The sequence below is a fragment of the Equus przewalskii genome, chromosome 15 (assembly GCF_037783145.1).
Source record: "Equus przewalskii isolate Varuska chromosome 15, EquPr2, whole genome shotgun sequence".
NCBI lineage: Eukaryota > Metazoa > Chordata > Mammalia > Perissodactyla > Equidae > Equus > Equus przewalskii.
Genome location: NC_091845.1, coordinates 67,922,984 through 67,937,405, shown reverse-complemented (window position 1 = coordinate 67,937,405; position 14,422 = coordinate 67,922,984). Strand labels below are relative to the sequence as shown.

The window sequence follows — 14,422 nt, the reverse complement described above, 5'->3', positions numbered from 1 at the left end:
TTCAAATGCTGGGCTGGTTCAAGTTGTTTTATGAGAAATGGGGATAACATTAATAATAATATCCTATGTTGTAGATGAAATGTGGAAACGTATACAAACTGTTCGGCCCTCTGTACAGCACATATGAAGCTCTCAATATACATTAGTTGTATTTTTTACTACTGAAGTTATGTAATAATTTTTTGTGACCTTAGAATATCTGATTAACTTAATATATAACTAAGTCTTCGATGTGTAAGCAATGCATAAGTTACTATTCAAACCACCACCTCATAGTAGATAAATTTTAAAAATAAGAATTCATGAGTCTGAAAGACTGTATTTTCCAAAGATGGCCACAACAAAATCTCTATGCTCTTCTGCTATGTGGCTTTGCCACTCCTTCATCAAGATGAGGAGTCTAACTCCTCCCTCCTCAACCTCACCCCTTGAACATGGTCTGGATTTAGTGACTCACTTGTACCCAATAGAATGTGGCAGACAAGTTACTGCCTGACTTCTGAGGCTCACTCAGAAGCCTTGCAGCTTCAGACTTGGTCTCTTGCAATACTCAGTCTCAGGATGGACCCTCCCTGTTGAGTGCTCCCTCTTAGACCCAGCCACAATACAATTCCCACTCAGCCTGTCCTGCCACCATCCCAGCCTAGCCAAGCACCAGACCCATTAGAGGGGAAGCCATCTTGGCAGTTGGTCCTCCCAGATGGTCTAGTCAGCCCCTCAGCCCCCAGACTCATAGCAAAGAGCTTCCCCACTGTTCCCTTTTCAGTTTCTCCACTCACAGAGTCCCTGAATGTATAGTAGTCCCCACTTCTTGCTTTCCATGGTTTTAGTTACCTGTGGCCAACCATGGTCTGAAAACGTTAAATGGAAAATTCCAGAAATAAACAATTCAGAAGTTTTAAATTGTGCACCCATTCTGAGTAGTGTGATGAAATCTCATGCTATGTCCTGCTCTGTCCCACTGTGAATCATCCCTTTGTCCAGCATATCCACACTATATATGCTACCCACCCATTAGTCACTTAGTAGCCATCTCAGTTATCAGACCGACTGTCTCTCATATCCAGTGCTTATGTTCAGGGAACCCTCATTTTACTTAATAATGGCCACAAAGCACAAGGGTAGTGATGCTGGCAATTTGGATTTGCCAAAGAGATACTGTAAAGTGCTCCTGTAAGTGAAAAGGTGAAAGTTCTCGACTTAACGAAAGAAAAAAAATCATATCCTGAGGTAGCTAAGATCTATGGTAACTTTTATTACAGTATATTGTTATAATTGTCCTATTTTATTATTAGTTATTGTCATTAATCTTTTACATGCCTAATTTATAAATTAAACTTTACCATAGGTGTGTATATGTATGAAAAAAACATAGTATACATAGGGTTCTGTACTACCCATGGTTTCAGGCATCCACTGGGGGTCTTGGAATATATCCCCTTTGGATAAGGGGGGGACTATTTGAGTAAAATAATTGTTGTTTTACAGCACTAAGGATTTTTTTGGAGGAAAAGGAGGAGAGAGTAGTAATAAATAACAAGAACAGTGAGTTAGTTATTTGTCCCTATACGCTTTCAATTTGAACTACAAATTATGAGCCCCATTCTGAAATTGTTCCATCTGCAAGAAAGATGTTTGCTGCTGAGCAGAACAATCTGACCCACTTTGCAGAGAAACAGTATTAAAAGCCATTCAGAGGACAACACATTTTGAAGTCACCTTCTCTTGGGAAAAATGAAATGAAAAGAAAATGAGACCAACTAGAGCTGCACTGGCAGATACAGTAGCCATTAATCACACACGGCTACTCAGCACTTGAAATGTGTGTGTCTAGTCGAAATTGAGATGTGCTGTGTGAATTAGACACTCGATTTCAAAGACAGTATACTAAAAAGAGTAGGATGTCTCATCAATTTTTATATTAGTTACATGTTGAAATGATTATATTTTGGATATATTATGTTAAATAAAATATAGTATTAAAATTAACTTCACCTGTTTCTTTTTATTTTAAAGTGGCTGCTATAAAATTTTAAATTATATATGTCACTTGCATTATATTTCTAGCTCTGTACTAGAAGGTCTTTATAAAACATCTTGGTTTTAGGATGTTAAGACAGCAGAGAAGGAGGACAAAACCATCTCCCACCCTAAACAGACAGGGGCTTATTTATACCACTTGTCTGAAATTGGTGTCAATGATGCTAATAATGGGTTGGTCACCTTAAATTATCCTCTTAACTTTGGCCAGGCTCATTGAACCAAAGGCCAAGCAGAAAAAATAAAACAACACTTAAAGTATATTTTAAAACATCAAAAAAATAGGAAGGAATATTTTCACTACTCCTAAACAAAATAGCAAAAGTCCACAATTCACATTTCTGAATGTATTTCTAACGTCTAAGACTATGCTTTCTGAAGTAAAATAAAGAGAGAAAAGTTGAGTAGTTCTCCCATAAACATAATCAAAGAAATGGATCGGCTTACATAGGTCTCAGCAGCTGCATTTTTCTCTGATTTCTGCTTATTTTCAAGTTCAGGCAGCCTTAAGGTTCAGAATAATAAAACAGTGGGCTACTCTAAATGGAGCAATGAGAACACTAATACCTATATAGACTAGCAGTTTGAAGTTTGGTTCGAGAACCCCTCAGGTCCCCCAAGACCCTTTTGGGAGGGGGTGCTCACAAAGCTAAAACTATTTTCCCAATTACACTAAAATGTTATTATCTTTTTTTACTCTTATTCTCTCCCAAGTGTACAGAAGAGTTTTTAAGAGGCCACATAGCAAGTGACATCACAACAGACTGAATACAGAAGTAAATACACGAATCTAGCTGGCTCCTAATAAGCTAGACATTAAAGATATTTGAAAACACGTAAAACAATGCCACTCCTCTCACTCTATATTTTGTTTCAGAAAATATTGTTATTTTTGGTAAAGGAATATGTCATTTATGTTAACATATAATGGGGTTTTGTTTTGTTATTTTGAAATTAAAAAAATTAAAATTCTCTCAATTTTAATTTGTAATGTGGTAAATATCAGTAGATAGAAACCACATCAACAAAAGCTCTTTGAGATCCTCAACCATCCTTGAGAGTATAAAGGGATCCTGAGACCACAGAGTTTGAGAACCAGTGGTATGTATAAGTCAGTTTTAAAATAGACACCTGTGGCAAAGAGGTTTTCTGTAATTTAAAATTAACTAAAAAAAAACCATGGGGTTTTTAAATCCTTCTGTTATCTATGTGTTGTAATAAAAATGGTCCCTCCCACATCCCAGTCGCCTAGCTAATAATTCTCTCTGTATAAACAATTCTCTCCACACGCACATGATAGATAGCTTTCCCTTGCCCAGCTCATTCCCCGGGATGTGTCCATGGTCATAGGGAAGCCATTGGTGGGTAACGACACCTCCACCATCTTCTCCCACTCAGAGAGGCATCTGAGCGGCCTTGTTATAAGAATGGCGTTGGATTCTTTACAATTTAGTTAAACCACTACAAACACAGCTACCTCATTAATAGTAATAAATTACCTACAATTTAGCTCATGATTAACAACTACTATTACATGCAGCAGATTAGACACAGACCACATTTTCAGTTATCTCAAGTTCACTGATTAAAAAACAAAATGACCATACTTCATCACTGCACATCTTTGAGACTATATCTTTACAAAGTTTATCCACTTGACATTTGTTATAATAAACGGTTATTTTTAGATGGATGGCATACCTACTTTAAACGGCTTAGATGAGAAAACTTTCATGACTTAAGCGCAATTAAGTTTTGCTAATACTTGACCCATTTTACCACATTCCTTTGAAGGAAAAAACAAGACTCAGTACTTACACGTCCACCTTCTTCACCAGGATAACCAGGTAATCCGTCAGAACCCTTCTCTCCCTGAGAAGAAAACCAATTGAAATAAATAACTTAAACTCTAAAGTCTTCATTTCTCAAATCTACCTGAAATAAAAATTGTTACTAGTAGATACCCTGGTCTCACTGAGTTGACATTTCATTGAGATTCTGCTAAGTGGTGGGCATGATGTGCAGAGACCTACAGAGACAAATAGTCTTGGTCTGTGTTAAAGTAAAAACTTGAATACCTGTTTGTCTTCATAGTCCGTACATCAACATATTCTTATTTTTCTAAAATATCTTTTTAAGCCATCCTATTTTGAAAATCCAAACCAAAACTAGTTTCTACTTAATAGTTTAAGGAAAACGGTTAGTACTGTTCAAGAGGTCTTTGACATCATTTTATAAAATATCAGTAAGCAAAGGTGTTAATGCCCATGATGAGAAATGGTTGTTTACTTCTGTATAACTCAGCTATTTAGTCTCCTTTTTTTTTTAGATACTTCTTCTGAGATACCTAAACACACAAACCATTTCCTCCCAAGGAAGTTTGGCTTGCCATTTTATAGCCGGATGTGTTTATTTAGTCTAAAAACTGGTCAATGAGATATAGCAGCCATGGTCTATTTGTGATCAACAAAGACATAAAAGTCAATCAACCACTGAATTCTAGCAAACAGAAAGAGCGGAGAAGTCAAGATTTCAGTGCCCTTGAGTTGCAGAGAAAATATATCAACAGGTTCCCAAGTTTGATTTTCTGATTCTCCAGCCTGATATTAAAGAACAATGGGGCGGGGGGGGGGCGGAATCCAGTGCTAAGTCATAACTACAATTTATTTTTCAAAAAGTAACTATACACTTTATACTGTGCTAAAATGAGACTGATCTGCAAAGTCATTAAGAGCTCATTGCAACAACCTCATGGAAAACCTTAGAAAGAAAGAATGTAAAATGATGAGCAAAGCCGGTGGATTTGACTCAACCTTACATGGGGATTTGTGGTGATACCCCACCATAAAGCTATAGTCCCTATGAGAATGGAACTTTGTCAGCCCTGGATATCTGAGGACCGTTTCTAACGAGATATTCTCCCTTAAAAATGTGAAGTAGTAATTTTCCTATCAGTTAACCCTGGAGCTAGAGAAATGCCAGTTAACCACTCATGAACCACTGACTGTATCTTTCCTCAGAGTTTAATGCTATAATATAGAATGTTAGATAGGAGACAATTTTGTAGACAAGCAGAAACATCTGTGCAGTGGTGTAATATGTGAAAGCATTTGTCAGATAAACATAAGTAGGCAGCATCCTATAGTGGAAAGAATGTGAGACTTAGTGTCAGGTTGGCATAGGGGTTTAAATCCCAAAATGCCTCTTCTCAACTGTGTGACTTTGGGAAAGTGATGTTCCCTCTCTGACCCTCAATTTCACACCTGTAATATAACATTTACCTCAAAAGTCTGGTAAGAGGACAGAATTAGAAAAGGTGTGTCAAAGACATAACACGGGGCCTGATATGTTGTAGATACTAAAACGTCATCTCTCTCCTTCCCCCATCCACACCCAAGGAATTCTCACCTTCCTGCCAGGGCTCCCACCATCACCTCTGTGCCCATCTTCTCCAAAACACTTTACACACATATTGCAGCATGTTCTTTCTACGATTGTGTTCTGAAAAACAGAATCCATATCACATGTAATTTTTTCACCTGTGTTAATCTACATCACGCTACACACTAAAGAGACAAAATTCCCTCAAGGTTTTAAAAAGTATTAGAATTAATAGACCTAGTGAAGGATGGTGTTTAAAAAAATAATACTTACGAGTTGCTTCACTAAGATGCTTGAGAGGGATCGCAGTTTGACACTCAGAGGTTGGTTATATGCAAATCCTCTGCCAAATTCTAGCTCCTGGAGCTCTTCTAATCTATGCACACCCTCCAGGCCAATAATGAGGAGTCCAGAGAATCCTTCAAAATACCAACAGGTGGGCGATTTATTTGCATGTCTTTTGAATGGTCTGTCTTTTTCTCAGCCTCAGATCTTCGTCCATCATCCCACCCTTCCCATATCTTTCACCTGTCTTGTCTCAAACTGCACTTCTGTTAAAATCAGAACTAGCTTATGGCGTGCCTTCTTAAAGAATTGATCTGATAATCTTTCAGTCCTACCGGCTGAAAGTTAAGCAGTTAGGTAGAACCACAAAGGATTCTCAGCTCTCTGATAGCCGCTACTTCTTTTTCTCAGAGGGTTTTCATCTCTTATTGTATTAAGATACATCCTTTAAACCCATTCCTGAAATAGACTTGGTTTACTCTTAGAAATTATGGCAGTCACTGGGACTGTTCATGAATTTTCTGCTTCTTCTACTTAAGGGCACGTGGTAGGATTTCACTTCTTTGAGAAAGTTGTAAATTTTCATTAAGCTTAAATTGTTTGCCTGTAAAAATATTATCTATCTCCTGAAAGTTAAAAGTGTCCAAATGGCTTGCTCTAACCAATGAAATATGAGCAGAAGCGACATGTGTCACTCCTTGGGAGAAATTTTAAGAGCAATACACAATTCGCCCTGTAGCCTTTCCCCTACCCCTCCTTCGGCCTGGGTCTTTGGATGGTGAGCATCAGGCAGAGATGAAAGGGCATGAGGCAGGAAATGAATACATTCTTGCTGATTTAAGCTACTGAGATTTGGAGGTTGTTTGTTATTGCAGCATAACCCAGCCTATCCTACTGATGCAGGCGCTAGAAGATCACATGGATTTGTCCACATACAGAACAAATGGACAAGGATGTTTTTCAAATATGGCTAGAAATCACTGTTTGTAGAATTTCAGAATAAATATTACTGTTAATATTTTGAATGGTAAATTCACAAGCACACATTAGCTTTTTGCTATTGTAAACAAGCTGCTTAACAATCTTGTAGTTAAAGTTGTATACATATTCTTAATTATTCCTTAAAATAAATTCCTGGAAGTGGAATTGCCAACCTAGGACACGGGCTGTTTGCAAACTTTTGTCCTATTCTCCCAAATCTCTTCCAGAAAAGTTGCAACATGCAACGTTTTAAACTTCCAGTGGCAACCTATGAGATAAATTCACTTGGGCACAAGTTGTCATAAAAAATATTCCAGCACATTGTTAACCAATGGAAAACATCATCCCCAGAAGAATATACTGAACATACTCTACTGAGGAGGGAGAAGGGTGAAAAGAGCTTGAACAAGTCGAGTTGCTGGTTGTTCGTCCCAAGTTTGCTTTAGAGCCTTACTGTGGCACAAAATGGGAACAGCCAGAGCAACCACTCACAGTCGTACAGGTGGTGCTGCCCAAGAACCCAGCTGAGGGAGCTGGCGGGCACCAAAATCCAGCCAGCACACCGCTCACGGAGCCAGGTGAAGGAGTTGATTCCACCCAGAGCACTGGGCATCTTTTCCTAATTTCACAAGGATGCCATATAGACTAGCAGGCCTTGGAGATGGAAAAGGAGGAAGAATTAGGAAGCAAAGGATGGAGGAAGGGCAGTGGAAAGAGCAAGGCTCAGCTTTAGGCTGACTCCAGAGTTTAGGAAAAAGAGACATACCAACCCCTAGGCAGCCTAAAAGAGCAAACAACATCCATTGGCCATCAAGGAGGAGTTGTACCTTCAACCCTCAAAGCAGATGCCAGGGTGGTAATTGGTCAGTCCTGTCTCTGTCAGAAAGACCCTTGGTCAGTGTCAGGGATGTGGGGCCCTGGGGTCTCTCAGCCCTGAAGAGACCCCTGCTTTGTACAAAGAGGGAGACTGGGCATCAGCCTCAGGGGCACTGAGCTCCAACCACCTGGGTTAGCATACAGGAGGCTTAATGGAGTCCAGTGCATCGGGAAATCTGAAAGAGTATCTCAGCCCCTGTGGGAGGAGCGAGGCCCACGCAGGGCAACTCATTGTACCTACCTTTGCTGCGGAGAAGCTCCGATGTTTTCTTCAGTCTCTCTAAATCATCATCCAGTCCATCTGTAAACACTAAGAGGACCTATTGTTTATGAGAGAGAGGGGGATGGAGGAAGGGGAGATGGAGGGGGAAGGGCGGAGGGAGTGAGGAAGGAAGGAAGGAGACGGAGAGGGGAAGGGGGATGGGAAACATGGCTGTTATAAATTACACATTTCTTAAAAATACAAGAGTAAGCTTAGCTTTTCTGGTTGTATCCCGCCTTTCACCCTCTTCATTTTTACCCCTTCATTTACTTGTTCTTTTATTACCCATTCACTTTTACTTCAACCTCCCCACCCCCCCCCAAAAAAAGAATTTGAACCAGCTTAATGTGTTCACCTAAAAATACCTTCCAAAAAGGCATTCTATCTTTATCTTACAATATTCATCTTTATCAATGCAAAAATACCAAAATTTTATTGTATTTTCTACAATTACAATCTGTCACTGTTAGTCATAGAAAAATTTAATTTAAAAAGTGAATTACATTAGTCAAGAAATAAATCCATTGGATGTATGATCGAAGGGAAAACTAAATGTAACTGTCAAAGTTTGGGGATGTCATTCCTTAACAGACATCACATGAGATCTTTCCAGCTCTGTGGACTTCTGTGGGTGTATAATTCTGGGGCACCAGCAAGGGAGGAGATGGGCTACGCTAGCCAGTCATTAGCTGTCACTAAAGATGGTTCAAACTGCTGGCTAGAAAAATATGGCTCTACTCTACATGGCAATGAGTGACCATAGGAGCTAAGGAGTCTTAAAATATCTTCCAAGCTGTCTTGGAATGAATTTCTTCAGTGGAAGACTCTGGATCACTAAACTGTGGGCAACTTGAGGGCAAGGTCTTTATCCTTTTATGCCTACTGGCATCATTCAGCACAGAGCCTCTAGGGCTTAGTAAACATTTGTTGATTGAATGAAAACACTTCTCTTGTTGGTCTTTTCTGGGTAAGACTATGTAGGATCTCCAATGAAGAACAGTTTCCTTGGCCTCAGTCACAAAAGCGTTATCCCTCCAACCCTGCCCAATGGCCCCCATGACATGGATTCTCGGCATTTATTACCTTCACTTTAGCAGAAGAGAGGCGAATAGAATTATCTCCCAGGGACTGCAAAAAATCCACATCCAAATGGCTGCTCTTGGCAGCCTGATGAACCAAGAACTTCTGAATGATCTCATCATTGTACTTCTCAAAGCCTGAGTCAAAGATAAGCTGCCCATTTGGGCCAGGAACCAAATAGCGGAACATCGTGTTGAACTGCCCAGGAACGCTACAGCTGATGTTGGAAAGCAAGGCCAGCTGTTGCATCAGCTGTGGCAGCAACCTTTGAAGCTTCTGCTGAACTTGCCTTGTGGGGGAGGAGATATCAATTCCTACAGACAACTCTACGTTGCATCCTTTGAAAGTGGAGGAGAAGTAAATCAAATTAGTCAGCTATAGAGGCACAACCAAGCCCAGAAGATATCAACCAAGCTGGCCCTAAAAGAAGAACCCCCAGCCAACCCACAGAAGTGCAAACTAAATAATGGTTGTTGTTTAATTGGGGGGGATGGTTTGTTACACAGCCAAAGCTAACTGATACAATAAATACTGTTTCGTACCTCTACACCGCTGCAGATTCTATTCCCTCTACCTGGAGTGTCCTATCCCGCCCCCTCCACCCCAGTCTGGTTAACTCATATACGTCCTTCGAGGAGCAGGTCACGTAACCCCCTCTCAAAGCCTGTCTGACTCATGTCCCTAGCGCTTCAATCAAGTTATTAAATGCCCCTGCATGTCCGTTGTTACTTTACTTGACCTTCTCTCCCACTAAATAAAGATTCCTTCATAGTAGGGACTATGTCATCTTACTTTTCCCATGCCTAATACAGAAGCTCATCACATGTTTGACAAATGAATGAAGAAAGAAATATAAATGAGCCTTGAGTTTCTTTCAGCTCTAGCTGTACTATTTCCTTCTCCCCTGGAAGTTTCCTTCCTCATTCGCCACCCACACATAGACCTTGTTTCAGGAAACCATATCAGAAAAGATCAAGACTGAAAATCACACTCAATTTCTGTTTCTTCTACTTGAAAACTTTTAAGCCTTCACAGAAGGGTACAGCCAGAATCTGAAGGCCCATTGATCTTTCAGACTACACCCACCCTCTCACAGGTGAATAATAAGGCCATCCACAAAATTCCACTGAGGAGGCAAAAGTTGATTGTCACAGACACACCTGCATTAGAATCTAGATGAATGACTTAAAATGTCAATGACTTAAATATCAATCATAAAAGGGCCACAATTATTAACTACTTCTAGACAAAAAGCATAGCTTGGGACTCTCCAGGGCAAGCCAGGACATGTGGACATTTTCTCCTTAGACCAGCACTCATTGGACTATTTGGCTCAGAATTAATAAAAATAAAACTGCAGCTATTGAGGGTGGGCAATTTTGAGGAAAATAAGTAAATACTAGACTCTTCACTAATGAAAAAGGTCATGGATGGTGGCTTAAACTTTCTCAGGGACCTGAGAGTCATGGCTGAGCCGTGAGTTTTCAATCCTCGAAATATTATACTCCATGCTAGCTGGCCAAGACAGAAAATGACTTCCTCCTCTCCTTTCATGTAAAACATCTTGGCTTTGTTTTAATTTTTTAAATCTCTAATTGAAATTCACCAAAAGGAGTTTTCACAGATGTAAATCTCATTTCTATATCACATCTAATTTCAGAAAAAAAGGAATTTCCTTTTTGTAGTATAGTGTATTATTCCAACATTTCTAATCTACATTTTCCCCAGGAACTTTGTCAGCTGGCTTTATTTTGTAATGGAGAGGGTTGAACATTGCCAGATAACTTCTGAAGTTTTTATAATTCAGCTTTATTATTCTAGAATTCTAGAATTAATTAGGTTCAAGCCACTATTAATGTACCCAGCTAATTTTATCAAAAATGTTAAAAGACAAAGATAAATATAAATCCTAATTTGCTACATGGAGCAAAATGAACTGAAAAGAGAAGCTGGAATCCTATATCTCTTCTCTTCTCCCAGGATAATACCCAGGTGCATATAAACAAAAAAATGAGACTTTGATCCCTGAAGAATCTGAACTACCTAATGCAGGATATCCCATAATCCATGCTTATTTAAAAACTAATTTTACACATGTACTCTTTCCTTTTCAATTGATTTCTTTTTTTTTTTTTTTTTTTTTTTTTTTTTTGCTGAGGAAACTTGCCCTGAGCTAACATCCATTGCCATTTTGTATGTGGGTTCCTGCCACAGCATGGCCCCCAATGAGTGGTGTAGGTCCACATCCAGGAACCAAACCCGGGCCACCAAAGCAGAGCATGCCAGACTTAACCATTAGCCACAAGGCTGGCCCTCAATTGATTTCTGAATTCACCAAGGACGCCGCAAAGTAGTGATACTCTTTAAATGGTATAATCAAAAATATTGATTTAATAATCCAGAAAATTGGCTCAGACTTTTGACACTAAGCTACAGGGAAGTTCAAACTCTGCTGCCACTATTTCCCATCTGTGTTTCTTACCCTCTCCCTTGTTTTTCTGATCTGGAAGTTGGGTATCATAATAATAGCATCTGCTTCCCATGGGGCTGATTTAGAAATATTAGGCTTTATGGGTTCCCTTATATACTCGTGTATATGATATATAGTATAGTATACTATGCTATACTATTTTATACTTCTATACTATACTACGCTTCATTATACCTCACTATACTATACCACACCACACCATACCATACTATACTACCGTCCTACTCAAAGTGTGCTCTGAGGACAAGCAGGATCAGCATCACCTGGGAGCTTCATAGAAATGCAGAACCCCACCTCAACCTACTGAATCAGCATCTGCATTTTAACGAGATCTCCAGGTGATTCAAATCCACGATAAAGTTTCAGAGTCCCCGCTATGCTCTACTGTACTATACCAAAAGGCAATATAGGACAGCATTTACTACACAGACTGTAGACCCAGACTGCCTCAGGTTCAGATCTCAGCTTGGGCCAAATAATCTGACTTTGCTGTGCCTTGGTTTCCTCATCTGTTAAATAATATTTATTTCATAGGGTTTTGTGAAGATTAAATGTTTTAATATCTGGAAGCCCTTGGAACAACCCTTGGCACAAGAAAGCACTATCTAATCTTTAGCTATTCTGCTCATAACGTAGTTGTGCCATAGAATCTCACCACTTGTGGGGGAGATGTGGGTTCATCCATGAAGACCTTGGGTCGATCACCCACTGAAAGGCAGGACTCGGGAAAAGAGCAGAAGAGCAGACCTAGGCTGTCAGGAGGAGGAACCCTTGTCTCTGGGCCTTGCTGTTTGGGATGAAAGCTTGAGGAGATAAAACAGGACTGAGGATGACCTCAGTCATATGGGAGCAGATTGGCAACAACATAGAGAGAAGACCCCTGTACAGAGCCACAGAGAAAAGACAGTGTGTTCTATCTCATAAGACAGCCTGTCTGACTGATACTCTCTGCTTCGTTTTCCCTTTCGATATGCCCAAATCTTCAGTAAGTTGTGTTTACACATTCCACTCCGGTTTGATCTATCTACAAAGAAGAAAGGGAGGACTTTCGAGAGACAGAGTTCTGAGAAGTTTCGGGCCTCTGGAGTCCAGAGTGGCGACAGCCGTGGGAATGATTAAAAGAATCCCCAGGGGAAGGTAAGTCACAGCATCAGGAGTTCAGGCCAGATGTCCTCCCCACACAGTGACCCTCCCTCACTCCTCCAACTGGAAGGATCAGTTTTGTTTCATTGAGAGAGCCAACAGTGTCCCTGACATCTATGACGGGCTTATGGATCAAATAACAAACCCTCTGTCACTCACCTTGTGGAGTGCAGACCTTATAAAGAATTTCCTTCTCCAGGTTCTGCAAGGACTCAAATTTTTCTTCATAGTACACTTTGTCCTGGTCATTGGTAATCTCCAAGAGCTGAGAGTTTTTGGCTTCTCCCACCCCAATGGCAAAAATAATTACATTTCTGTCCCTGAGAGCCTTAGCGGGTACGGCTACATCATCCCGGGCCACCCCATCGGTGATCACAATCAAATACTGAGGAACACTGGGTCTCCCTCCTCTTGAACTGTCAAAAAAGGGCAGAGTGAAATCAAGGGCTTTCCCAGTGTAGGTGCCATGATAGATTTGCTGAACATTCTCGATGGCTCGCTGAATATCCACGTTTGAGAAGTATTGGTTGAGCCTGAATTCTTCCTGGGGGCTTGAGCTGAACTGCAAAAGGCCAATCTGAATTTCATCAGCACCTATATTGGATTGGCTCACCATCCTCTTCATGAATCCCTTCATCTTTTCAAAGTCTTTTGGGGAGATGGATTCTGAACCATCTATCAGGAAGATAATGTCAGCTTTCCTTTTCTTACAGGCTGTGGGGAAAAGGAGCAGAACAGAACATTCACTCAGAGCCTGAAACCAATTAATTACAAGGCCCCAGGGACAGTCTGGGGTGACATATATACAACATGAAAATATTTTTACAGGGGGTCGAAGAGGAAGTCAATCAAATAAATTTTCTGTGACCCAGCACAAACCAGTCTCAAAATAAGACACAGCTGTATGATAAAGACATAAAGTTTGACCGGCTTGGTTCATACTAGGCCATGGTCACTCTGTGTCCAATATTCACTTTTGGATCAGTGAATCCACACTTTGAGAATGAAACCTATTCAAATAGATTAGACATAAATACTTGGAGAGAAAGATTAAAGAAAAAAGCTCTTACTCTCTGAGGAGCAGACGTCCCGTACCACTTCTTGTTGAATGGACTTCAAGGAGTCAAACTCATGCACGAAAAACATCTTGTCTTTAGCTATCTCCTTAAGTTGAATAGTGTTAGCATCTCTGACTCCAATAGCGTAAATGATGACTCCATCTCCCCTCAGTGCATCTGCAGCTTCAGCCACCGGATCCGCAGATTTACCATCAGTGATGACTAAGAGATACCAAGGTACATTGCTGCGAGCAGTGTCTGCAAAGACTCGAGCCATATTACTCAAGGCCCGACCTGTCATGGTGCCGCCTCCCCTCTGCTGGATGCCATCAATGGCTACTTTCATCCTTGCTGCAGTGGAATACTGGCTGAGGATAATTTGACTATTAATTCCATCTGAGTACTGAACAACTCCAAACCGTACTCTGTCAGGTCCTATATGGAACTCGTTTATCACCCCTTTCATGAATGCCTTCATTTCAAGAAAATCTTCTTGGTTGATGCTGCCAGATTCATCTATAAGGAAGTAAATATCTGCCTTCTCAATGTGCACACAGCCTAGGCAATAAGAAGAGCAACCCATTAGAACAGAGTGTGAGACGGCACAGCCAAAGCTGTTGATCCTGATCTGCATCCACACCCCCGCAGCACTCATTGTTCCCTTGAGAACCAATAGCTTTCTACCGAAAGCACCTGTGACTCTGCCTAAGGCTATTGTCTGGCCAGGAGCTTGATCAGCCCATACACTGGGCAGGCCAGAATACCTGGGAGTGAATTTGGGAGCAACCACCAACCAATGATTGACAGGGGTTGATGGATAAACAC

The 14,422-nt window shown here is 40.5% G+C and overlaps 1 protein-coding gene across 1 annotated transcript in view; it reads right to left on the bottom strand.

The window, feature by feature from the left end:
* Positions 1 to 14,422, bottom strand: part of LOC103550800 (collagen alpha-4(VI) chain-like) — a 103,480-nt gene that overhangs the window by 61,891 nt on the left and 27,167 nt on the right. Inside the window, exons 7-13 of the mRNA XM_008519871.2 lie at positions 13,610 to 14,155; positions 12,699 to 13,253; positions 8,909 to 9,243; positions 7,805 to 7,883; positions 5,695 to 5,840; positions 5,449 to 5,541; positions 3,859 to 3,912 (exon numbers count right to left, since the gene is read on the bottom strand). Coding sequence (XP_008518093.2) covers positions 3,859 to 3,912; positions 5,449 to 5,541; positions 5,695 to 5,840; positions 7,805 to 7,883; positions 8,909 to 9,243; positions 12,699 to 13,253; positions 13,610 to 14,155 — 1,808 coding nt within the window. The remainder of the gene's footprint in view (positions 1 to 3,858; positions 3,913 to 5,448; positions 5,542 to 5,694; positions 5,841 to 7,804; positions 7,884 to 8,908; positions 9,244 to 12,698; positions 13,254 to 13,609; positions 14,156 to 14,422) is intronic.